The 27,714-nt window shown below is 41.3% G+C and overlaps 2 protein-coding genes across 2 annotated transcripts in view; one reads left to right on the top strand and one right to left on the bottom strand.

Annotated features, from left to right (window-relative positions):
- LOC133447394 (apoptosis-stimulating of p53 protein 2-like) overlaps positions 1-1,849 on the top strand; it is a 41,361-nt gene extending 39,512 nt beyond the window's left edge. Inside the window, exon 18 of the mRNA XM_061726068.1 lies at positions 1,016-1,849. Coding sequence (XP_061582052.1) covers positions 1,016-1,057 — 42 coding nt within the window. The 3' untranslated portion in view covers positions 1,058-1,849. The remainder of the gene's footprint in view (positions 1-1,015) is intronic.
- Positions 1,850-2,129: 280 nt separating this feature from the next.
- Positions 2,130-27,310, bottom strand: gtpbp2b (GTP binding protein 2b). Its single transcript, XM_061726170.1, has 12 exons — positions 26,981-27,310; positions 25,282-25,308; positions 24,175-24,359; positions 22,217-22,328; positions 21,675-21,872; positions 20,748-20,922; positions 19,724-19,943; positions 18,577-18,712; positions 15,972-16,030; positions 7,497-7,668; positions 6,234-6,398; positions 2,130-4,694 (listed from the first exon to the last, which is right to left on the bottom strand). Exons 1-12 carry the CDS (start codon positions 27,164-27,166, stop codon positions 4,497-4,499), a joined length of 1,833 nt encoding a protein of 610 aa, XP_061582154.1. The 5' UTR covers positions 27,167-27,310; the 3' UTR covers positions 2,130-4,496.
- Between the last annotated feature and the right edge of the window lie 404 nt (positions 27,311-27,714).

The raw sequence follows: 27,714 nt of genomic DNA, 5'->3' as shown, positions 1-27,714 counted from the left end.
GGGCCCAAATTTCCCGCGCTGTCCTGCGGATGTGACGTCACATGACGCTGCATGCACGTTCTCCCCGTTCTCCCGTGCCGGCTTCACTGTTGGCTGCAGTACCCCCAACGGCCGTCGTGGTGAAGGGTGGCGCTAGAGAGTCTCATTTCTTAAAAGGAGCCTCATGCTCCTTTAAGATACAACACAGTTTCAGAAAAATGTCATCCTGTTAAATGTAATGAAATGCAGAAATTAAAGATTTGCAAATCATTGAAGCTGAATATTAAACTGAAAATAGTGTGTCAATACTCAAAACAACAAAAAGAAAAAAAAATCCCACTCAATTTATGCAGTTTGTAAAATAAAATGTATTTTGTTGTATTTTTTATTTCAAAATCCCCAAATTGTTTGCTGTAATTCAAGTTCATTGCAGTAAACATTACTGCCATCAGATTTTTTTTTCAAAAATCATTGATTGCAATGATAATTGCATTCTTAACAGCATCTCAACTCCTTCTTATAATGGTAAAAGAACTTGGTTTTAGACTCTCATGTTCTTAACTCACATTAGTTTTTAAACTAACTGATAAAACTGCAGTTTTGAATGTGTTTGTTTAAAGTTGAAACTCTGTGGAAACAAAGGAAGAGGTAGTGATGCATTCTTATCTCGCATCCATCCCATGTCCAAGTCATCATTAATAAATGTTGTTCTCCGCTGGAAGAAGGTGCACGGTCAGAGTGTAACTGAACCTGAAACCTTCCAAATTAATTCTGCAAAATATAAAGTCCTTTCTATGAAATTGGTCTGAAACTGTGGAAGAGTTAAATGAAGTTTAGAAGTTGCTTCGGCCGGGCCGTGCTGCCCTCTGAGCTCCACTCTGCCAGCGTTGCTCCACCACTTCCTATAAATCTTGTTTGTATGAGGCTTAAATTGCTCAGAGAATTCTGTTACTCAACAGTCTTATGTAAGAAGTTTCAGTATTTAAAGTTATCTTAATGATGTTTTAATGAGAAACGTCTTTCCTTTCACTCCCAGCTCTATCTGAAGATCAAGCCGCGGCAGAGGAGCCTGGCTTAACATCGTCGTCAGAGGACCCGCGTGGGGAGGGGCATCGCTGGAATAAACGCCTGAACTCCTTCAGGAGGAGTTATACAAAATGTGAAGAATTGGGGGACAAAAAGGATGTAAATGCTCCTCTCGCTGCTCTCTGTTGTTCAACCTCAGCACAAACATTTATCAAAGAAGTGTTGCAAAGCAGAGACAGAGGACAGAAAGAGTTAACCCGTCTCCTTCATCACAGGGGAAGTATTTAGCTAACCATAATTTACATTAGTCAGCAGATGCTTGACCTTTGCTGATAAATTGTACTTCTGACTTCTGTTTGGCCTTCTGTATCAGAGCTGCCTTGTTGGGCGAGGGGGCTTAAAAAAAGAAGCAAAAAACGAATGTGAGCCTTCTTAGCGGCTCTTCTTCCTCTGTTTGTTTCTTTGGTTTAGTGTGATTGTTTTCCCGCTGAGTGATTAAGACAGGAACGACTGAAGCAGAGCATTCCCAGTTCCTGGAACTAAACCTGACTCAGTGCAAACCTGGTCGCTCGAATCGCTTGTTTGTGAGCAATAATGCAAAAATGTATATCTAGTGGGTAAAAGATTAAACTAAAAACTTTCTTTTTCTTTCATCTGGCATGTTTGGGTATTCTTTTGTTTTGAAGCTTTGAGCAAATCCAGCTGCGGACAAACACGGCGAGCTCAGTCAGTTGAAGTGAATGTTCCCTCAAACGCATGCAGGATGTGCTGTAACGATGCAGAAAAGACCTTTGTTCTGAGGGAGGATGATGTTGTTTCCTGTTATTAAAGTCATTTCATTTCATCTTTACTTTACAAGAGCTCAAGTTCTGCTTCAGCACTCTCAGGCCATCTTTCTAAAGGATTAACATTTGAAGCCTTAACAGCTTTAGATTAACTTAAAAAAAAAAAGGCTACATAAGCACATATAAGTCATAAGTGAAATATAAATAGCAAATCCCATACGGGTCTGTTTGCTGTTAACCCCAAGATGAAGTTGGGCGACATTTTAATGGATATAAATTGTCCCCATTTATTAGAAAAACAGGTTTCTTCTGCAAAGCTATGATAAAACTGACGCTGGACTGAAGATGGAGAAGACAAAAACATGGGAAGATTTTTCTATAAACAGAAAAAAAAATGCACCAGTTTCATTTTCCGGTGGTGCCAATGACAAACAAGATCTCTTTGTCACTTTGAATATTTCATTTTAATTGTTTATTTGAGAGCCAGAGGAACGGTCAGGAAAAGCAAACCGATAAACTCACTGTTCTGCAGAAGCATTGGTGGTTTTCTCGCGCTGACCTTCACCTCTCATCCTTCACAGCTCCCCGACACACATGCAAACTCAGAGTACAAAGTGCAGAGTCAACAGTAACGACAGTTGATCAGGAGCCAACACGGGATCATGGAGAGTACATTCAATATTCACCTTTACAAGTGCACAGAGTCTAAAAAAAACCTTTAGAGCTGCATCAAAACTTCACCAGATACATGTGTTACAGTTGAAATGAAAGGATAAGAGCTTTTGCCAGTCAAAGAGCATGCAGGTTATGATTCGCTGCACAAAGCTGCCTAGGCATCAGACCTACCCACTTCTTCAATTCACCAAGAGGAATGAAAACTTGTAACAAACTGATTAGTGAAATGCAAACATCTCAGTAATAGTCATTTATAAATACAGTTACTGTAGAAACTTCAATAGTTACAGTTTAATATCAAGAAACTGAATGTAAGGCTGTAAAGACGAGGAAACCACCTTTCCTTGTTCAAAAAAGACGTCATCCTTTGGACCACACACACTTGAATCATGTTATGTTTAACTGAGCTCTCCCTCGTGTGCTACATGAACCATAAATCCAGTCGGGGTGTGTGTATTATCTACCTGGCTTGACTAAAGTATTTCCCAGGAACAAGGAGTGAAAGTATTCATCTGTACTTGTATGTGCTGTTCACTGCAGCAGGAGGGAAGAGACACACCAGAATGGTTGAATAAAGTGCACAAAAGCATTACGATACATTGAGCTGGTGGTTTTGTCAGATTGGGATATGAAAATTATTATCACACAAATCCCTAAAAGGCAAATCGGTCTAAATCCTCTTGGTATGTGTGGGCACGAGCAGGTGACCAGAAGAGTCTTTAATCTTTTTCTTTTTTTAAATACACAGATTAATCCATCCATGTTCTATACCCGCTTGATCCTGTTTGCGCTCAGAGGCGGCTGGAGTTTGTCTCAGCTGTCACTGAGCGAGAGGCGGCTGCACCCAGGACCGATCAGCCGTCCATCAACGGGCCAGTGACAAACGAGACACACACACACAAACCTACTGTCATTTCACCTCTCAAGTCAATCTAAAGATCATGTTTTTGGACTGATGGAGGGAGCCAAGGTACGAGCAGAACATGCAAACTCCACACAGGAAGGCCCCCGGCTGTATCTGAACCAGGAACCGTCGTACCGCGAGGCGACAGTGCTAGCCACTCAAATCTGTGTCATTGCCAATGAAAACATGAGAGCAGTAACGCTGCTGAATCCACCCAGACATGTTCTTGGGTGGAAACCCTCTCACTGTTGTGACTGATGAGGAAACACTGGAGAACCCAGCTCTGTTATTATTATTATTATTATTACTTACTTTCTCAACTCAGAAACGCAAATACTTCCATTAGCTTGTGAAGAATGACAAAAATAATGGATTCCTCCCCGAACCGAGCCGAGGGGAGGGAGTTAGTATTTGTAGGCACACCAGTGTCAAACATCCATCTGTTGTGAACACTGATCAAAGTAAAACCCACAGGGTTCCATTTCCACAGCAATATACTGCTCAAATGTTTCATCCACACAAACTCTTACAAAATTACCTCAAACACTCTCAGAACCTCATGGAAAATGCTCAGTAATAATGTAAAATATAACGATAAAACATGTCCAGTTTTAATCCAATGAGCTAAAACACACACACACTGACATAAATGAAAAGAAAAAGCTCCTATAAGGGTCTGAGATATTTCAGGAACTCAACGACATATTTGAATGATCTGAATAAAAGAAATGAAAAGATGCACCCCCGGCAAATGAGAAGTTATTCTAACTTCTGAAAGTTTGTTTACGCCTTCTCTCCTCATCGGCAGACATTCTTTGAATCCAGCCAAAACTTTCCAGCCGTCTTGTCACGACAGCTGCACCGATCGAGCAGAAGCCTCTCACATCAATCTGTGGCACGGCAGCAGATTAACGGGCCAGACTTAAATCCACTCTGGCCATCCAGCTTTAAGTCAGACACAAATGCCTGCTGTGGCAGATGATGACGATGATGACGATGATGACGATGACGATGATGATGATGGGGAACTTGCTGAAAACTGCAGGCATGAATGAGAGAAAATAGAAGGAGGAAGATCCCGGAGCGGCAGATTGGTCTGCCGGCGTGTGGCAGGTGGATAAATGTGATCAGAAGTGCCCCTGCAGGTTCTGGTCGTGGTTCTGGTTCTGGTCGTGGTTGTGTGAGCGGGGCAGCAGGCGCGTGACGTGTCCGATGCCTTTGGTGACGCCCTCCCTGAAGAGCAGCTTGGCGCCCAGCCGCAGGTACTCGGGGTGCTTGATGAAGCGGAAGTGAACGACGGCCCTCTCACCTGTACGCAGCTCGTCCTGCAGCAACAGAGGGAAGGTTACGCTCAAGCAAAGATACTCTATACACAAGATCACGCATTACCGTTTCTGCCAATGGTATGAAATGGTATACACGTCCTGTCTCCTAAGTGGGCGTGGTCGCCCCTCTCCCCACATCGTTTTGGAACATACAACACTAGATACAGTACAACTTTAATATTTGCGCCTTATTTTGCCGCTCGTTTTCTTTATCTGCTACTTTAATGTCTGATATCAACCTGATATCAATCATCAGATCAGTCTAATATTCTTTTTTTCCCTTTCAAACAAGACTTCAATAATAACAAGTTTTATTTTAGTTTTAAAGTTTATCCGATGGGAAAACAACGTTGGCAGTTCTGCACATAGATATATATATATAAAGGCCTTTATATTAAAGCCTTTGTATATATATCTCTGGTTCTGCAGTGACCGACGATCTCTGAATCAGCACCACCAGAGAGGAAAGCTATGTATTATTATTACATTATATTATATTATATTATATTATTAGCTGTGAGAGCCAAATCTCGCGAGAGTGTGTTGCTCAGACAGAGACAGGTCTCAAACAAAGTAAATTTTCTCCTAATTTGTCGGTGTCAATTAGGGCTGGGCGATATGGACCAAAAGTCATATCTCGATATTTTCTAGCTGAATGGCGATACTCGATATAATTCGATATTTTTTCTGTGCCATAATTGGGGTTTCCCCCAAAGCATTATAGCATAGCATCTCTGTTAGCATCTCTGTTAGCATCTCTGTTAGCTTCATTTTTTTTTAGTTTTTCCAGTTTTAATACAAAGCCTCGTGCCAAATGTCACACAGGTTCCTTTATTAACAGAGGTCTGCACAATATCAAAATGTATAAAACAAATGAAATAAAAATAAACTGTCTGCATATATAGAATAAAAATGATTCTTGAATAAAATAAAACAAATATCCCTTTCCTGCATAACAATTAAATTAAAATACACTGTGCAATTAATACAATGTAGACAGTAACAGGCAGACTTTTCCACTGAGGTTGACAGTTGTGCAAATAACAAAACATTTGTGCAAATCTCAAATAAAACATTCAAGTCAATTTGTCACAAAATAAGCAATATCAAAATCATGAAAAAAAAAAAAAGAAAAATTAATAATCGATCCAAACGATATTGTCTCGTACCATATCGCGTTTGAAAATATATCGATATATATTAAAATCTCGATATATCGCCCAGCCCTAGTGTCAATTAAACATTTTGGTGTCAGAATGTTCAGAAGGGTTGTGGCTTTTGAAAAATGGGTCCCATATTTACTTAGGTTACTATGGGGCGAAGGAATTGGTAATCTGTGCTCACGTTCACTTTTCCCATAGGACTCAATAGACTCAGGAACCGCTGTTAGTCTCCTAAAGGGGCGGGGAGTGGGGAAACCCACGTGACACAGATACAGGAAACACAACCGGAGTGGGGTGTCTCGTTTATAAAACGTCTCTGGCTCAAGCGCTTACACGACAGATAGAAAAGCACATCCAGCGGGATCCGTGCACCAACCTTTCCGTGAAGAGACTCTACGATAGCCGTCTGTCTGACGTTACCGACGTGTACGGTGACCTGCGAGCCCCGCCGGAACGTCTTGGCGTGAAAGAGGAGGACGATGGCGGCTTCAAACTGACAGCAGATGGTCGGGTTCATCTTGGGGCTGACCATGACCATACCCTGCGACGACCAATCACACCTTTAACATCCCCATCCACACCACCGTCAAGTTTCAATGAAAACATAAAGAAATCTGATGAAATTCTTGTGTTTTAGTAAAGCGTTTGTGTCTTCCTTCATGGTGTTGGCAGAAATGAACAAGTAAGTTCAGCAGCACTGGATCAATAAAAATCGTTAAGTGAAATCTGTAGAACTTTCAACGGAGAAGTTTCTTTTTTAAGGGTTGTAAAGGGTTTGCTGGAAACGATCCCCGGTCTCCCGGGGCATGAGGCATTCCTGTCCATCGCAGGACCACCGACACACAAACAACTACACACATCCACACTTACAATCAACATTTATAGCATGGATTATCATTTATAGCACGGGCAATTTAAAATCAACAATTAACCTGACATACACGTTAACTGACTGTGAGGAATCCAGGGGGGACATGCAGCTCCACACGAGGCTCCAGCTGGGATTTGAAACAGGTGCTTTCAATTATTTATCGACTGCGTGTCAGTACCTTCATTTTATTTCTTATTACACATCCATGCTTGCATTTCAGGTCTTCAACACATCTCAAAAAGTTAGTTTGGTGGTAATTTAGAGCCGATGAGGACTTAAAAGGAAAAAAAAGAAGATGCTATTTCATCAGAGGAAATTGTAGTTCTGATCATTTGAAACCAAGAGGTCACTTTCTCAACAAAAGATTGAGAACATCATTCAGGTTCTTAAAAATAATGTTGCTCGATGTTTGAAAGGCATTTGCGGATATCTCCTACAGAATTAACGAAGAGAGAATTAAAGAAATCAGGAGGAATTTCGGTGTGTAAAGCTCAAGAGCGCAGAACTAAGATCCTGTGATCTCTGATCCCTCAGACGGTTCTGCATCAACAGAAATCTTATGTGTATTACGGTCAGACCAATTCATATTTCCAGAGTTTTTGGAAGGAATGGGCACCACATGATCCAGACCAACCAACAAGGTATCAGTGCCCTTGACAAAGCTCATTTATATGTCTGTGATGGCAGGATTCATGTGTGGAAAAGTAAATTGAGCCTTCACAACCATGTTTTTTCCAGGGGCATCCGTGTCCTTATGTGATCTCTGACCTTGCGCAGCAGTGAGCGATCAAAGTTTCCCAAAGCCAGCGTGGCTGCTTGTCCGGCCCTCAGCACCCTGCAGGCCGAGCGATTCCTCTGGATGCTGCCCACCTTCAGACGCAGGAAACGGCCCTCGTCTGTCGGACCCACCACCAGCCGCTCGCCCTCCCTGCACACGCCGCTGAAACACACACCATCAAGTGGCTTCTATGATTTAATGTGCGTCTGATCAGTAAAGAGAAATGGCTTTAACGCAAGGAAGACTGTTCAAACCTGGAGCCTAAGAAAAATGTACAGACAACTGTGCCATCAAGATTTATTCAAGAGCTCTGTGACTTCCAAGAAACTCACCATGCTTTAAGTGAAATACTTTTAATTAGGGCTGGGGATCAATTCAAATGTCAAGAATCGATTCAATTCCGATTCTTAAGATTCAGAATCGATTATCAAGATTTGATTCGATCCGATTGGATTCGATTCCGATATTGATTTGGGTTAGTGTTATTAAAACTGTTTTTTGAGCTGTTGCATGAATTATATGACTGTAGTTCTGCAAAATATTACTACTAGTATCATATTGAGATTAAACAGCAAGTATTGCAGCTAATGATGCTATAAGGACCAATCAGCTCCCAGAATACTGATAGAACTGCTTTCAGAAACATCATGTGGGTCAGAATTATCAAACAGATCCAGGGAGGAAACAGAGACGGATGAAATTGGTTTTATTTTTTCCCACATTCCGTTTTTTATTTGTTCCATTTTTGGTCTATTTTGGTTTTTAATTTTTGATTTTGGTTTTTTTAGCATGTTTTGCAAATGTAACCCCAAGACAGTATATAAAGTACCGGTAATGAAATATAGACAATTTATGCAATTATAACCACTTTAATGTTTTCATACCTTTAAACATATTTAAAGGCAAAAACATGGCACCAGTTATTCTCGTGTCCAACAAAACATTCCTTTTTTGGGGATAAACAAAAAAATAACCAAAAGTTGTAATGTAATGATGAAAAAAAAATACATAAATAAATAATTAATAATAAATAATTGATCTTTAGACATATGAATCGATTTTTAGGAATTAATATGAGAATCGATTTAGAATTGGGAAATCGATTTTTTCAACACAGGCCTACTTTTAATAATAAGTTTCCTCGCATGTCTGGGGGATAAGGGTTTTATCAATTGCTTGCACTTTGGTTCTAATCACCAGAAAGTGGTCCCCAGCCTGGATAGTCCATGAGCCAGACCACCAATTGCAATCAAACAGGTGGGCAATTTCTAATATGTTTTTTTGAGTTGCTACACATCCCTAGTTGACAGTTTGGCATGATAGCCCTTGCAGACTGGTAGCTTATTGGTGGTTATCATGCATTTAATATATGGACCCCTATAGTGAAAATACGAGAGCGGCGTATGGTGCTTGTTTGGTATTATGGGACTTGTTGACTACTTGTTGACTACTCAGACTGCCTAAATCAATCTAATATGTTCCTCAGATATTGGAGAACTGAAATAATGGTATTTTAGGTTTCCCAGATGAAATCTGAGGCTGTTCCAGCCTTCTTTTCAGAAAAACTTCATAGGCGGAAATCAAAATTTTAGTTTTCTGTTGTGTTCCTTTCCATAGCAGAGTAATTGAATAATATAAACATTAATTTGTGGACCATATTTGACACCCACCAGGCCCCACCTTTCAGCAGGTACCAGATTTATGCCTGTAGCCCTTATACTTTTTGAGATATACTCATTTTTGTGTATGCATGTTGTTTTAGGCAGAATCTCGCCTGGATTTCAGCTGAATAGGGTAAAAAATATATAATACAGATATCACTATGAAACCTTCCCAGTTTATTACCAACCTCAAAACAAAGAAAAAATGGATTGCACATTTTCTGAGATTTTATGTTTATGTAGGCTATGCAAATGATACTTTATCCATTTCACTATAGGGAATGTGTGAAGTTTCCGCAGTATTCAGAGCATACCACACTTATTTGCACAATGGCTGAAATGGAGGTTCAGTGTTGAGTAGTTGAGTAACAACATGCTGTCATTCGATCAGGTGAGAAAGATTAATTTCATATTTTTTCCATATTGAATGATTCACCCTACTTCAAAGGATAGCCCAGTGTTGATACAAGTATATTAAAAAGAATCCTCATCTGAATATAACCCTGTGCAGCATTCATGATCATATGGGTTAGCTAGCTGAGATGTCGACTGTCAATGAAGTCCTGACCCCAACACTGAACATCATGGAGAGTAGAGTTTGCACGTAAATGCTTGCAGATGCGTGAACAGGTTATCAGATATTTCCCAGGACTGCCCCAGCTCAAGGAAAACTTCTTGGAGATGTTCTGATCCTTTGATAAGCTTCAAAGCTCCAAGCTTCCCACGCCCTGCAAAAGCACTCACAGTATCGCATCCAGTGAATGCATGCATTCCAATGAGAGCATTGCAGACCCCATCTCCCAGCCCCTGACGTAGCTTGTTCCATCCATCCATCCATCGTCCGCCGCTTATCCGTTCCCGGGTCGCGGGGGCAGCAGCCTCAGCAGGGATGCCCAGACTTCCTTCACCCCAGACACTTCCTCCAGCTCTTCCGAGGGGAGTCTGAGGCGTTCCCAGGCCAGCTGAGAGACAGTCTCTCCAGCGTGTCCTGGGTCTTCCCCGGGGTCTCCTCCTGGTGGGACATGACTGGAACACCTCCCTAGGGAGGAGGGACATGCCTGGAACACCTCCCTAGGGAGGAGGGACATGCCTGGAACACCTCCCTAGGGAGGTGTCCAGGAGGATCCGGTACAGATGTCCAAGCCACCTCAGCTGACTCCTCTCAATGTGAAGGAGCAGCGGCTCGACTCCGAGCTCCTCCCGGGTGACCGAACTCCTCCCCCTATCTCTAAGGGAGCGTCCATCCACCCTGCGGAGGAAACTCATCTCTAAGGGAGCGTCCAGCCACCCTGCGGAGGAAACTCATCTCTAAGGGAGCGTCCAGCCACCCCGCAGAGGAAACTCATCTCGGCCGCTTGTATCCACGATCTTGTCCTTTCGGTCACTACCCAAAGTTCATGACCATAGGTGAGGGTAGGTGCGTAGATTGACCGGTAAATCGAGAGCTTCGCCTTTCGACTCAGCTCCTTCTTCACCACGACGATCCGGTACATCGACCGCATAACTGCGGACGCTGCACCGATCCGTCTGTCAATCTCCCGCTCCATTGTTCCCTCACTCGGTAACAAGACCCCGAGATACTTGAACTCCTCCACCTGAGGCAGGACTTCTCCACCCACCCGGAGAAGGCACGCCACCCTTTCCCGGTGGAGAACCATGGCCTCGGATTTGGAGGTGCTGATTCTCATCCCTGCCGCGTCGCAACGTCCCGGTCTGTTGAAGCCGCGTCGCAAGGTCCCGGTCTGTTGAAGCCAACAGGACAATGTCATCTGCAAAAAGCAGAGATGAAATCCTGAGGTCCCCAAACCGGATCCCCTCCGGCCCCTGGCTACGCCTAGAAATCCTGTCCATAAAAATTATGAACAGGACCGGTGACAAAGGGCAGCCCTGCCGGAGTCCAACATGCACCGGGAACAAGTCTGATCTACTGCCGGCAATGCCGGCAGTAGATCAGACTTCAGACAATGCCGGCTTCATCTCTGTGGATTCTGGGCCTCTGTAGGTCTGGGTGGCTGATATGAGACTGGCCATTTCCCACCATAGCTCGGAGCTGCTTGAGGAACATGCTGCGGTACTCGGATGTTAGGTAGTACCTCTCCACGGCAGCTCGTTTCAGGCTGAAGCCCTTTGCGCCACCTGCTGTCTGGGTATCCTTATTGACCGTTTCCTCGATGGTTTGATCAACAGGGATCCGGCCGAAAGGATTCTGCCTACCAAGTTGGACACTGAAGCCACCCTGCATGAACTGGTGGTGCACCTCTGGATGATCAATGGGCAGACGTGTCATTGTGGAGTAGTAATATGGGAGGAAACGTGAATAATTCAGCCTGGCATAAGCAAAGCACCATGGGATCATAGTGCGGATTGAGGCTAGGTGCAGCATCCAATCCCCTTCTCTTGAAGCACGGAGCAAGCCTAGCAAGATCTCAACTATGTCGAGGTAAGACATCCAGAAAGCTGCCAATGGTTCACCATTCCTGAGGGAATCAAGATACTCTTGGAACAACTGTAGGATGTGATTGCAGGATGGATCATCCATGAGCTCTGTGAAGGATGCCTGTGACACTTCATCATGAAAAGTGGAGATGCTTCCAAGGGCTTCTTCCAGACATTGAATCTCTGCTCTGTGGTTGTCTTGGATCCATGGGAGGAATCCCTTCCAGGCTAGCCTCATGATCGCCTCATACATGACCTTGTGAAGTCTGACAGCACGGTTGTACTTGCGCCCTTCCATCACTGCAGTGATAGATCCTTCTGCAATCACTCCGGACTCCACACACAAGTCACGCAGGCCAGCATCCTGAAACCTCTTCCCCAGGATTGATAACAGGTTGCAGATGGTATGGAAAGCTCCCATTCTCAGTATAATGTTCTGGAACTTCTCTTGCTTCCAAGTGATTTCTGCTGCCTTGGCGTAGAGTGCTTGGTCAAAGACACAAACAATCTCCTCCAATCCAAGGCTCTCCATGATGTTTAGTGTTTGGGTCAGGACTTCATTGACAGTCGACATCTCAGCTAGCTAACCCATATGATCATGAATGCTGCACAGGGTTATATTCAGATGAGGATTCTTTTTAATATACTTGTATCAACACTGGGCTATCCTTTGAAGTAGGGTAAATCATTCAATATGGAAAAAATATGAAATTAATCTTTCTCACCTGATCGAATGACAGCATGTTGACAGCACAGTTGATTGACAGCAAGTGAATCTCGCTGTGTGCGTGAGCATACTGGAAGCATACTTATAAGCAATATGGATCTATTGTTAGGATCTTCTTCCAAAATTACTCAACACTGAACCTCCATTTCAGCCATTGTGCAAATAAGTGTGGTATGCTCTGAACACTGCGGAAACTTCACACATTCCCTATAGTGAAATGGATAAAGTATCATTTGCATAGCCTACATAAACATAAAATCTCAGAAAATGTGCAATCCATTTTTTCTTTGTTTTGAGGTTGGTAATAAACTGGGAAGGTTTCATAGTGATATCTGTATTATATATTTTTTACCCTATTCAGCTGAAATCCAGGCGAGATTCTGCCTAAAACAACATGCATACACAAAAATGAGTATATCTCAAAAAGTATAAGGGCTACAGGCATAAATCTGGTACCTGCTGAAAGGTGGGGCCTGGTGGGTGTCAAATATGGTCCACAAATTAATGTTTATATTATTCAATTACTCTGCTATGGAAAGGAACACAACAGAAAACTAAAATTTTGATTTCCGCCTATGAAGTTTTTCTGAAAAGAAGGCTGGAACAGCCTCAGATTTCATCTGGGAAACCTAAAATACCATTATTTCAGTTCTCCAATATCTGAGGAACATATTAGATTGATTTAGGCAGTCTGAGTAGTCAACAAGTAGTCAACAAGTCCCATAATACCAAACAAGCACCATACGCCGCTCTCGTATTTTCACTATAGGGGTCCATATATTAAATGCATGATAACCACCAATAAGCTACCAGTCTGCAAGGGCTATCATGCCAAACTGTCAACTAGGGATGTGTAGCAACTCAAAAAAACATATTAAAAATTGCCCACCTGTTTGATTGCAATTGGTCAATTTTGGGCTCTTGGCTCATGGACTAGGAAGACATGCTGCCGGGGATCCCGCTGCTACAGAGCTTGTTGCAGTGCCACATCTGAACCCTAGGTGGAACTTTGAGGACATCAGGCTGAGGAAGTAAATTCAACAAGCTTGGCAAGCTTGAGGGAACACGGAGGAGGCCGGGTGTAATGCTGCTACAAAAAAAAAGAAAGAAAGAAAGAAAGAAAGAAAGAAAGAAAGAAAGAAAGAAAGAAAGAAAGAAAGAAAGAAAGAAAGAAAGAAAGAAAGAAAGAAAGAAAGAAAGAAAGAAAGAAAGAAAGAAAGAAAGAAAGAAAGAAAGAAAGAGAAAAAACCTGCAAAACCCCAAACATGGGATGGAGTGGTTTCTGATCTTCTGTGGGCCTCAAAGATCTGCTGACTGACTTCAGCTGGGTGTTTTAAGTGTGTTTTAAGAGTCGTCTTTCCAACCAAACCCTCATTCTTTCCATTACACGGGTTAAAACTGGAGCGTTTGTGGTGGGGTTGAGTTCTGCGTAGTTAAGCATCTCCACGGTGACAGACCATTGGAAGTGGTTGAGACTTGCCCCGAGTTTCCAAGGAAACCAGAGGTTGATGGTTTATCTGGTTGAAATGCCACATGGAGTGGAAGTTGGATCGCTCCCCTTCTGAAGGTGTGATCCAACTATCAAACTACCCTTAAAACATATTTACCACTACTGGTTCTACTGGACCTCAGTGCTGCTTTTGACACTGTAGATCAGCATTTTACTGCACAGGTTAGAGCATGTTGTTGGGATTAAAGGGACAGCTCTACGTTGGTTTAAATCATATCTATCTGACAGGTTCCAGTTTGTTCATGTACATGAGGTTTCCTCAGAACAGTCAAGGGTCTGTTATGGTGTTCCGCAGGGTTCAGTGCTAGGGCCAATCTTGTTCAGTTTGTACTTCTAAATTCAGATAAAACAGAGGTTATCATTTTTGGTCCAAAGCATCTTAGGAAGGGATTAGATGGTGTTGTGATGGCTTCCAGTGCAACTGTGAGAAGACTTGGTGTTGTTTTCGACCAGGATTTGTCGTTTAAACCGTATATTAATCAGGTTTGTAAAATAGAGTTTTTCCATGTCCGTAATATCGCAAAGATTAGGAAAATCCTCTCGCAGAGTGACGCAGAAAAACTAGTTCATCCGTTTGTATCTTCTAGACTAGATTACTGTAATGTGTATTAGCAGGATGTCCACGTAATACTCTGAATATCCTCCAGCTGATCCAGAATGCAGCAGCGCGAGTGCTGACAGGAATCAGCAGGAGAGACCACGTCTCTCCAGTGTTAGCATCGCTCCATTGGCTACGCGTAAAATTCAGAATCTAATTCAAAATGTTATTACTTGCGTATAAAGCCCAAAACGGCTTAGCTCCGCAATATTTGCAAGACCTGATAGTGCCTTATGTTCCTGGCAGAGCTCTCCGTTCTCAGAGTGCAGGTTTACTCGTAGATCCTAAAAGATCCAAATGTAGATTTGGAGGACGGCCTTCTGGTACCAGGAACCGTTACTATGGAACCAACTTCCAATCTGGGTTAAGGAGGCTGACACCACCTCCACCTTTAAAACTAAACTTAAAACATTTCTGTTTAGTAAAGCCTATAGTTAGTGTTTAGTAAACCTCTAGTTAGTGTTAGTAAATCTCTAGTTAGTGTTAGTAAAGCTCTAGTTAGTGTTCATAAACCTCTAGTTAGTGTTTAGTAAAGCTCTAGTTAGTGTTAGTAAACCTCTAGTTAGTGTTTAGTAAAGCTCTAGTTAGTGTTAGTAAACCTCTAGTTAGTGTTTAGTAAAGCTCTAGTTAGTGTTTAGTAAACCTCTAGTTAGTGTTAGTAAACCTCTAGTTAGTGTTTAGTAAACCTCTAGTTAGTGTTTAGTAAACCTCTAGTTAGTGTTTAGTAAAGCTCTAGTTAGTGTTAGTAAACCTCTAGTTAGAGTTTAGTAAACCTCTAGTTAGTGTCAGTAAACCTCTAGTTAGTGTTAGTAAACCTCTAGTTAGTGTAAACTCTAGTGTGTTAGAGTCAGTAGTCAAAGCTGCAGCTATAGAACAAGACTATAATAGTTAGTCTCAAACATAGCTTCGCGGTAGATATGCTGCTATATTCCTGGCCTGCCCCTCCCCCCCTCTGACCACCTCAGTGTCTACTGTCTACATCTGTTTATATAGTCATCCCTGTACTGCACCAGTTAGCTATTGTGTCTGTGTTTCTCCTTTCTGTTCTTTATTCTCTCTATCTGATCTCTCTTTTCCTGCTCTGTCCAGCTGGTCTCCAGCAGGAGGGTCCCCCCTTATGGTCCAGGTCCTGGTCCAGGTTTCTTCCCACCTAAAGGGGAGTTTTTCCTTGCCACTGTTTGTCTTAAGGTTTTTCTCCCACTAGGGGAGTTTTTTACCTGCCATTGTTTATGTTATGTTTTTGTAATAATTGCTCGGGGGTTATGTTCTGGGTCTCTGGAAAGATCCTAGAGACAACTTCTGTTGTAATAGATCCTATATAAATAAAATTGAAAAAATTGAATTGAACCACAAATAATATTTCTGTTTGATTTAACTCAGACAGAAATGTGAAAATACAACATGAAACCCCAGTGACTGATGCCATCCGCCTCGTATGGATCGACAGGGCTAACCTAAAGGTTTTTACGACTTTCTGGGCCACTAGAAGTATTCATTTGTTCAGTCTCTCCAGTGTAAACAAAGTGTTCTCACCTGTAAAGAGTTCCTCCCACCACAGTCCCAACATCCGGAACTGAGTAGATCTCATCCACCTGCAGACACGCACACACACACAGACATGTACATACTGCTCCTTTTACTGAGATGATTCTCTGTTCCTGTTTTGTGTAATGTGACAGTCACGGCGCCCAAACCAGCCTTCACACTGTGCATGAAACACTGTGCATGAAACAGCGCTATGCAGCCGTATGAGTAGAGTAGAGCTCGTTGTGAAAAGTCTCCTGGGATCCGTTTCACAAAGCTAGTGAAAGCAGTTATGCAGAAACTGGGAGTAAGTTGAACCTGAGGTCAGGGAAACCTGGAGTTTTCCGTTTCACAAAGCGAGGTTACTTAACCCCGAGAAAGAGCCGGTTTAGGAGAGCAGGGTAACTCGTACTTGAAGTCTGTTACCATGGTAACTGACTCCAAAATAGCCTGAGTTACATCTCCTTCCACTTCATGAAGCTGAACCGCATTCAAATTCATCAGACGATCGATCATATAATGTGCATTTAGAGACATCTGAATGACGACTTGCCGCATTCGGCTCAGGAAAGTATATTTGGGATCTGAATAGATAAGTGGCCATAACTGGTGCTCTTGATACCCTGATGGTTTAAGAGTGTTGGGTCTTTATTTTCTTTTGGTCTCAGTCAGCCTACATGTCTTCATGGCTCCATGCCACAAAATCATTAATTGGTTTAAATAATGAGTATAATCAGGGCTGCACATAATTATTTTGGTCTGGTGCTCAGAGGAGCCCCTGGATATGTGACTTGGGGCTCCAAAAACACGGTGACCCGTCTCGCCGGATCGATAAAAGAGGGATGCAGGAATAAGTTATAGGCAAAATTATATTTATTCACTTATAAAGATGAATTAACAAATTATGGTGCGTGTTAGTCTGTAAAGTCAATATAAGTAAGTTACAGTTTTTATCGGCCAGATTGGGATGCTCATGGCATATTTTGCACCTAGGGTTGCCACCTTTCAGAAATTGAAATAAAGGTCGCCCCAATTTCAGCAGCGCAAGAGCCAAAAAAAAGCCCCAAAACTTCTAAACTGCATAAAAATGTGTTTATTTTATATGAAATAACTTAATAGCATTGAACTTGCATGACTGTACAGACAGCCAACCATATAGCAGCTGAAATAGCCGCCTATGCTCTGTATGTCCACATCAGCCAAGGTGTAGAATATTGCTTCAGGTGAAGAATATGGTGTAAAAGTTAACTTATTTCAATAATTCAACTAGAATATGGTGTAAAAGTTAATTTATTTCAATAATTAAACTAGAATATGGTGTAAAAGTTAATCTATTTAAATAATTCAACTTAAAAGGTGAAACTTATATATTACCTAGTCTTACATGCAAAGCAAGTATTTGTTATAATTTTGATGATGGAATTCTTTATTGATTTCATAAAATATTCTCTAATTTATTTTTTATTTGGGGTTTTCATAAACTGTGAGCCATAATCAGAGAGCAGCGTCTTGCTGGTGCAGGTAACTGCTGCACGCAGTGACGGACACTGGCTGATTTATGGTTCCGCGTTGCACCAACGCAGAGCTTACGGGGTAGGATACGCGGGAACGCGAATGTACGGTACGCGTCGCTGCGTAACATCTTGCAGCCACTTCTCGGCGAACACACGTTTTCTGTTCGATTCGGGTAGTGGTTCAGTTTTGCGTCTCTTTGTAGTTGGTGGTGGTGGAACGCCAAAATAATTACTTAATGGCGCTTGCTTCTTGGACATTTTGAGGAGACGTGTCGGGGTTTGTTCAGTAAAGCTGATCCTTACCTCTCTTCCTGCCCAACCCACCGCCGCCACGATCATGGAGGGGGAGTAAGGACGCGCTGTGATTGGCCAGTACCAACTTTGAGTGGCAGTTCTGGGGAAAAGCTCTCTCAATAGATATTTTAATATTAGTATTTAATATTAGGTCTGGCCACAACCAATAATATGAGCCCCAGCTGTTGGTACGCAAAAGCGCTTCGCAGCACAAGATTGACAGCGCACTGTGGATTTTGACGGCGCATGCGCTCTGGCTGCCCACTTATGTGCAGCCCTGAGTATAATGAGTATTTGTGTGAGTTAAAATATTTCCCTTCGTGATTCATCGGTGTGACTGGATGTACTGACTGCACTCATAGCTGCTTTAACGATCTTAACTTTTGATTTTTCCATTCCTCCTAAATGTTTTTAAGTGAATACAACCAAGCCTGTTCCATTAAGAGTCATCTGTCTGATGTATGTTTTATAACCGACCGCATCTTCAACCATTTCCAGGTCTTTTTTTGTATTTCCACTCCAAGGATTGAACCAACATGACAGTGAGCCTTGAGAGCATCTACATTCATTTATTGTTCACGCGACATCATAAACAGTCGGTGATACAGTCGCCCACTATGCATTGCGTATGGGAGCGCCGTTGATCATAGCTTTTCAGTCGCTGTCAACAGACTGGGAGTTGAGGCAACCGACTCAACACCTGTTCTGAAACTGAAGACTCAGGGTTTGTTGACTTCAAGTTGATGTTTTGAGTCAGTCAGATGAAACCGGCCTCAGTGATGGAAAGTCGACGGTGTGTTTGGTACCTGGAATTCAGTGAGCTGCTGCATCAGCTCTTCTTGCTCCTTGCTGTTGCTCAGCGGAGGGACAATGTTCAGGAAGATCTTTAGCAGGTCGAGACTCCGTCCAGACACACTGGACAGAGTAAATATGGGCGTGATGCTGTGCACACACAAAAACAGAAAAAAGAAATAACTTTATCATAATAAGAGTTATGAAACAGTTATACTGCTTTGGCAACTGAGAATCTGTTAATGCTGCACGTTAGCTGGTCTAAAAAGGTCCAGATTTAAGTCTTCATTACACAGGAAAATGTCCTCTTGTGCTGCAAATCTGCTTTCAAGAAAACGAGCTGCTGACAACTCGTGAGACACAGAGCAGTCTCATGTGTGCTGTAAGTAGGGTACCATTGCCTAAACCAGGGGTCGGCAACCCAACATGTTGAAAGAGCCATATTGGACCAAAAACACAGTCTGGAGCCGCAAAAAATGTAAGTCTTGTATAAGTCTTAGAATGAAAGCAAATGGCGAAATGTCGAGAAAAAAGTTGAAATGTCGAGAAAAAAGTTGAAATGTTGAGAAAAAAGTCAAAATTTCGAGAAAAAAGTCAAAATGTTGAGAAAAAAGTGGAAATGTCGAGATTAATGTTGAAGTACCATCTTGAGAAAAAGGTTGAAATATCGAGATTAAAAAGGGAAGGAAAAAGGAAGAAAAAAGGCAAAATGTCGAGAAAAATGTCGAAATGTTGAGAAAAGTCCAAATTTAGAGAAAAAAGTCGAAATGTCGAGATTAATGTTGAAGTACCATCTCGAGGAAAAAGTCGAAATGTTGAGAAAAAAGTCGAAATGTTTAATGTTGAGAAAAAAGTCGAAATGTCGAGAAAAAAGTCAAAATATCGAGATTAAAAAGGGAAAGAAAAAGGAAGAAAAAAAGAAAAAAAAGAAAAAAGAAAAAAAGAAGAAAAAAAGAGAAAAAAAGGAAAAAAAAGAGAAAAAAAAGGAAAAAAAAAGAGAAAAAAAAAAAAAAAAAAAAAGGTCAAACATTTTTGAAAAAGCTCCAGGAGCCACTAGGGCGGCGCTAAAGAGTCGCTTGCGGCTCTAGAGCTGCGGGTTGCCGACCCCTGGCCTAAACAAACTGCTGTATTTCCGTAACTTTCAGAGTTGTTGGTACTGACCATGTTGACTGGCTGAACTGCTGCGCTGCAGTCACAGCGTCATCAGGGTTTGACACCACCATGGGCACTTTGTTGCAGCCCGGCTGCTTCAGGATCCTCTCCAGCTGCCGGACCGTCCGCTCCACCGTGCCGCAGGAACACAGGTCCACTTTACTGACCACGATGAAAATGGGGACTTTCAGTGCCATGGCCAGGCCTAAGTGCTCCCGAGTGGTACCGGCTGGATGGAGAAGAGGAGGACCAGGATGAGCTAGTTACTCCCACAGGCACCAGTGCAGCTTGGGTCACTTAAAGGAACTGCACTTGTTCACTTTGTCTGTGACCGACCCTTATATTAGTTTACTTGTAATGTAAAGAAACTGACACTCAACACTGACCGATAGAGAGCAACCATGGCTTTTTTCTGTGTGTGTGTGTGTGTGTGTGTGTGTTAATTTTACTGCATCCCATATATTATCAATGGAACTAAATGATTTGATTAAATGGAGCTTTAATAGGATTACTTTTGCTTTTACTACGTAAGAATCATGAATTTTGAAAAGCATTGGAGTGGCAAAAGAAATAGTGCTGCCACTTCGCCCCTGCAAACAAAGCTGTAAACAACAAGCAAACAAAAGAATGGTTGAGCTCTGCCCTCTAGTGGCGCCTTTGGAGCCTTCCTTTTATTTTTCCTCACAGTAGAATAATAATTTTTCCGAATCAAAATCAGAACTTACAAGAAAAATAAATATGTCAAACAGGAAGAGAACCAAAATATTCTATTTTTTGCATTCAAGAAGTCAAGAAACAGAGTTTTCTGAGTGAAGATATCCAGATTAATGCTTCTCATATTCAGAATGATTCACGGTTACCATGATTTGTTATCATGATGTTTTTTTGTGCGCTTAAATGGACCCACCTCTACCAAAGCCAGCTCAGTCAGCACAGTAATCACAACCACAGTTAGGGGTCCAGTCTCTTTTCACACAGCTGCACACATTGTTCTGGCAGCTGGCTCCGGGTTTAGTGTGTGGCTGCAGCTCACCGATGCCGGTGTTGGCGCTCACCACCAACATGGCAAAGTCGGGGCAGTAGCTGGTGAGGCCGAAGATGGTGGTCTTCAGGTACTTGTGGTGTCCTGCCAGGTCGATGAAAGTGATCATCTTGGACGAGCTCTCGCAGATCTCCTCAGCTGTCCGAGACTCGCTGTAGTTCACCACCTGCACAGCGCCACGGCACAAGGACAGTGTCTGAACTGAGTGGAGTTTTCCTCAGCAGCAGATGATTAAACCTAAAAGCATTGCTTGTTAGACTTTATCATTTTCCTATTCAAATATTTTGGCATTAAAGTCAATGAAAATGATTTCTACATAGTAACCAGTCATGTCTGATGAGGATATTTAGCTCTGGACACAAATACATGGAGAGCAGGTCTGACACACCATCCGACCATGCTTTACAGGACTGTCTCAGAAAATTCGAATATTGTGATTTTCTTTAATGCAATTACAAAAACAAAAATGTCATACATTCTGGATTCATTACAAATCAACTGAAATATTGCAAGCCTTTTATTATTTTAATATTGCTGATCATGGCTTACAGCAATATTAAAATAATAAAAGGCTTGCAATATTTCAGTTGATTTGTAATGAATCCAGAATGTATGAAATTTTAGTTTTTTTAATTGCATTACAGAAAATAAAGAACTTTATCACAATATTCTCATTTTCTGAGACAGTCCTGTATATACGGCATGAACGGCAGTCTGGCACTTTCAAAATGTATGTGTGTATGTGGAAAAAATTAGGTCATATACAGAGAATTACAGGAGGATGCTCAGCCATGTGTCTTTCACATTTCCTACTGTTTATTCCTGACAATATATAAAGATCAATGCATGAAAGATTTGAAGACACCTGGAAAGAGCGATCTATTATTCTCACTGTAAACTATCTGAAGTACAGAGTACCTCTCCTTTGCTGTTGAAGCCCAGGATCTCGAAGCTGATGCTGGAGGTGCGTCCGGTCTGGATCTCATGCAGATGTCTGAACAGATTGAGCCGCGCTCGGCCTCGACCGTTGTCCAGCTCCCCCTGCGTCAGGACACCCAGCAGGGTGGACTTTCCCGAGTCTACATTTCCCAGCACCGCCACCCGCAGGTCCAGGAACTGTTAGCAGTCCACAAAAGGAGAATGGACGAGAAAGACGGTAATTCTATCAGTTTAGGACTGTTAAAAGAAGCTCAGCTCCTCCCCAACGACCTCTGCTGGGTGGGGTTAAGGTGCATCCTCTTGTGGTGCTGTTGAAGGCCTTTAATATTTCAGACCTGCATAGTTGTGTCCCATCAGACTGATCTTTCTTTGTGTATTTGTTTGAACAGATCAGACAGCAGTTCTAAATATAATATCTATAAAAGTCTGAGAAAGTGCCGACCAGCAGAGCAGAAGCAGGAGCTACTGGTTTAACAGCATCTTCATTAGGACATGCAGCTGCACACGCAGGAACGACTCACCTGCTGATCGTCGGGGACTTTTCGAACGAGGACCTCTGCGATTTTCCGGGTGTTTCTGTCCAGGTCGTAGTCCACTTCCCGCTCTCGGAGGAGAGTGATGTCGGCCCCAACCCTGAGGAATAACCAGGCCCAATAAGATGATTCAACAATGCAGGTATTGTAAATCTTTTAACACTTTAAATGTAAAATCTGTTGTCAAATATATCCTGCACATTTAAAAAGAAAAAGAAAAAAGAATTGTTGCCTAAATGATTTTTTCATCTTTCAGCAAAAGTTTATAGTTAAATGTCAACACATGACTAGAAAGTCGCCTAATAGATGTAGACAAATGATCAGATCTAATGATTTAATGTCTTTCATTAGTCCTTCTTGTCACCTGTAAAGGTGCACTTGTATTCAAAGGCAATGACAGATCAAGCGTACGCTCGATAACTGTGTCAACTACAGTTCATTACGTCCACCAAGAAGGCTGCTGGATGTTCTGGATTTGGTGTAAAGCTGTGTTCATGAGAGACTGAGTCTTAGAGGAGCCAAGGTTTCTACTTCGTCAGCAGTGAAGAAAAAATTATTAAACTGTTTAAAAACCACCCCAACCCAGTCTTCTAATCTTCTAACCCACCTCCAAACCCACTTGGAGTTGGGTTTGTATATTTCTCCTTTTGCAGCGGATAACACAATTAAAAGATTCACAGACTCCTGGTGCAGAAGGAGCAAGGTTTGCAAGCCATAGCCGGAACCTGCAAGTCAATGTGGGATCTGATAGCCGTCTTTCATCACAACCTTTAGTGACTTTGGGAGTGTGCTTTTCTCCAGCTTTATATCTAATTCCTTTTTAATATCGTTTCTGTTATTTTTTGTGACTCAGATTAATAGAGGAGGGTACGTGGAACTGCTATATTCACCGACGGCATAAAAGATGGACATGAGGCGAAATCTCAGTGATGTAAGTGTCCCTCAGGTGCAACTCCACTAAGTATACCAAGTACCCACTCCAGCAGATTCCCCCTGCAAAGTCAATCATCTATGAATTCAAGTGGCGTACATTTGTTTTCATTCTGTTGCTTCAGTTGTCAGACGGGTAAATAATACACTCTTTACAGATTGTTGAATTGTGCTAGTTTGTTAAAACATAATAATAAGATGTTTAAGTCGTGTCATTATCTCTAGTAACTTTACTCTCTGCTCCTTCAATTCCATATCGTACTTAAAAAAGACCTTCAACAGAATCAAACAACTAAAGATGGTGACTACGCTTACATGCAGTCAAAATTCGGGTTATTGCTAATATTCCGGTTACTGAGACATTGGGAATATTCCGTTTACATGGTAATTAATCATTCAGGATATCTGGATCAAACCAGCGACGCGCGGAGAAAGTCATGACGCAATTACCGTCATTTCCGCTTCTTCTTCCTGTATCAAAATTCAAAACAAATGCTGCTTCGCGCAACTTTTCTCTCACCTTCTTGTAAATCTGGCTATCCCGGTACTTTCTACCGTCTACAAATGCAGAAATGTTCATATCCTTCATTACATTTATGAAGTGATTAGTCTCCTCCTCACTCCAAAAGTGTGGCGTGGTCTTGTGTTTCTCCGTGTTTATAAGTACGTCCTGGACTCAAAAGACCAAGATTCCTTGCGAACAGAGCATGCGCAAATTCCTGTTCCGTTTGATGGGGATATTCCGTTTGGCGTTTACATGACCCCAATATTCGGGTATGAAGTAACCCAGGGGTCATATTTGGGTTTTTAAAAACCCGAATATGAGCAAATTCGGGTTATTCAAAAGGGTTATTGGTGTTTACATGGCCGTGCAAAACCAGGTTATTGCTAATATTCGGGTTTTAAAAGGGTTATTGATGCATGTAAACGCAGTCAGTGAATGAACATCCCTTTGTGAATGTAGAAGCCTTTCAAAGCTCATTAGACGGATGAAAGTGCTACATGATGCAACCTACTTCTCCGCCATCCTCTTTAATGTCTTGAGCGAGGCCTTCATGTCGGCCTCTGTCAGGCCGACCAGCAGGCCGTTGTCTTCCACTCCGATCTGGTAGACGGCCTCGCCACGGCCCTCCTGCAGACGCCACTTCAGCTGCGTGGCCAGATGCTCAAAGCGATACTGAGTAGGGTTGACCAGCTTCAACTGCAGCATCAGAAACACAAGCATCTCGTTATCCACAGAACAGTTCATTACACACCAGCGGAGGTTCAGACACATCAACTCTCAATCTGTACAAAAATCCTCTTTAAAACTGCTTGACCGTTAAATAGAAATAGAAGCTTCTGGTTATTTTAATGTCAGATTCATGAAAGTATTACTTTTCTTCAGTTAGTCTGCTTTGTCTCAAATTAAATATCAGAAAACAGTAAATATTATATCACTTAATGCCTTGTAATATGTACTTCCATTCAAGTGCATTTTGAGATTTTATAGTTTATATTAACCCTCTATATGTGCTTTAAGTAACAACAACTAACAAGTCAGACTTTAAGAGGGCCCAAAATAAAAAGGCTAATCAATGCCTTTATATTGTAAAACAAATATCCACTTCAATAACTTACAAACAAAACTCAAGGTGCTAAAAGACAGGAAATGAAAAGAAAACAGTGTACAAAAAGCAAATGAACAACATGCGTGCACGCACACACACACACACTACATAAAAGTGATTAGAATATAGAGCAATGAAATAAGAAGATGAAAATATTCAAATAATAACTAAACTCAAAACAGGAACCTCAAAGAAGCAGAAACCACAATCAAATCAATTCTAATCTACCAAAACCAGTAATTAACAACAATACAGAAATCCACAGACCATGACAATTATCTTATTATTAATCTTATAGAGGCATTACAATGTAAATGCTAAAAGAAATGGGGAAGAAGACTAAACATTTTGACTGATCAATGCACACATTTTTAACTGTTTCACCCCAGACACTTCAGTTGGTTTTGCAACAGGTTGGTTCTTACCGTCTCCGTCAGTGCGCTCTGCAGTTTAAACTGAAGGGTGGAAAACTCAAACTACACCAAGTTAGAGCAGGAATAGAGAGTCAGTTACCTTATATTCAATGTTTCCTTCTTCCGCCTGAAAACAGACACAAACAGCAGACAGATGAGGTGTGTTAGCGGCACACTGAGGGCAAATACACCAAACTAACAATATCACACACAACTTTGCCAATGGATATGAAAAACATGGCGTTTTGTTCCCCCTCCTAAAGTGACCCAGTCTGCTTCCAGCTTTGTTTGGAAAAACTAGACGTTAGTTTACACAGTCCTGAGGACAACAAGAGCGTATTTCACATACAAATATGTCACAATTAAAAAAGAAAGATGATTTTAAGTTGACTCAAAATCTACCAATTTCATCTGGTTTAAATCTTAGTTATTTATGTATTATTCTATTTATATATTATAGCATATTTTACTTATTGGTTCATGAGTTTTTTATCTATATTATTTTAAGTCTAGACCCTAACTGAATTGTAGTTATTTTATTTATTAATTCACTCCCATTCTGTTGTCATAATAACTTGCACATCCATTTATTTTGTTTCTAATAATGAGTGATGGATGAAATGTATTTTTATTACCTTACATTTTTTAATTATTTATCTGCAGTTTGCAGTTCTTCAGTCATTTGTACCTGTCATCACTGGAAATACTTAACATGATGACTTCCTATTCTCATGTTTTGCAGTGTATTATTATGTTATAAGGAGGTTAATGACCAAATATAACTGACAACATTAACTTGACTACAGAGTTTTAAAATAATACTGTAAATAATACTTAACATGCTGTTGCTGACAGCTATTTAACAAAGCTGGAAGCTACGGATTGTAATTTATAATTGGAATAATTAACAAAACACACACACACACACACTAATATATATATATATATATATATATATATATATATATATATATATATATATATATATATATATATATATATATATAGAGGACTATCTCAGAAAATTAGAATATTGTGATTTTCTGTAATGCAATTACAAAAACAAAAATGTCATACATTCTGGATTCATTACAAATCAACTGAAATATTGCAAGCCTTTTATTATTGTAATACTTACAGCTTAAGAAAACTCAAATATCCTATCTCAAAAAATTAGAATATTCTGGGAATCTTAATCTTAAACTGTAAGCCATAATCAACAATATTAAAATAATAAAAGGCTTGCAATATTTCAGTTGATTTGTAATGAATCCAGAATGTATGATATTTTTGTTTTTTCAATTGCATTACAGAAAATAAAGAACTTTATCACAATATTCTAATTTTCTGAGACAGTCATATATATATATATATATGTATATATATATATATATATATATATATATATATATATATATATATATATATATATATATATATATATATATGTATATATATGTGTGTGTGTGTGTGTGTGTGTGTCTATGAAGGGTTTATGTTGACGTGAGGATACTCTTGTGTGTAAATTAAGCTCAGTGAGTGTTTTCTTGCCGTGTTTGATGTATTTCTATGTGTTTCTGTTTCTCTGTATTTATATTTATTTCTATGTGTATCTGTGTTTCTATGCATGTCTCTGTGTCTCTGTGTTTCTCTGTTTCGCTATATTTCTCTATGTTTTGTCTGTGTTTCTATGTTTCTCTGTTTTCTATGTTTCTCTATGTTTCTCTGTGTGTCTCTGTCTCCTCGTCTGTGGTGCAGCTAGCCGGCTAGGTGTCTCTAATCCCGGGATCAGCAGCTACCTCGGGCGGCAGGAACGGCGGGCTCCTGTTGTTCCTGCTCTTCTTATTCCGTCTCTTTCTGCCTCGCTTGCCTCTTTTTGTCCGCGACCTTTTCGACGTTTTCCTGCCGTTGTTTCCGCAGCCGGAGCCCGGTCCGTGCCTGCTGCGGGGCGGCGGAGCCACGACGGTGTCGGTGGGATCCACCATGGCGGAGCTCAGCGCTCTCCCGGCGGGACTGACATTAACTCCCAGGACGGTGAATAACGTCCATGTACCGGCCCCCAGGGCCGTGTGGGAACAACTCTGCGGGGAGGATGCTCTCTCCTCAGCTCTCTCCTCAGCACCAACACTCACGTCAGTTACTGACGGCCACCATCAACACACTTCCGCCCAAGACCTTCATAATAGTTCTACACAAATATGGATTATCCAGGAAATAAGCAGCACTTTCAAAATAAACTTACGGTGCCATCCTATTGATCCTAAACAGTATATACTCAAAAAGTGCTTTAAAGGGGACCTACGATGGCATCTAATACCTATTTTAAACAGGCCTTGAATGTCTTAAAAACAAGCTTTTGATTGTTTTTGCTAAATAAATTAGAAATTCAGCCTCTGAGCCATGTTTTTATCTTCCAATTATTTAACCTCATTATCTATGCGGGATTCTGAGTGGGCGGGGCTATGATAATGAGGCTCTGTGCTGATTGGCTGCCTGAATGACACGATACACCGCTACGAAAAAATAGCGGAAG

The sequence above is a fragment of the Cololabis saira genome, chromosome 1, assembly GCF_033807715.1.
Source record: "Cololabis saira isolate AMF1-May2022 chromosome 1, fColSai1.1, whole genome shotgun sequence".
Taxonomy (NCBI): Eukaryota; Metazoa; Chordata; class Actinopteri; order Beloniformes; family Belonidae; genus Cololabis; species Cololabis saira.
This window is presented reverse-complemented; position numbering and strand designations above follow the sequence as displayed.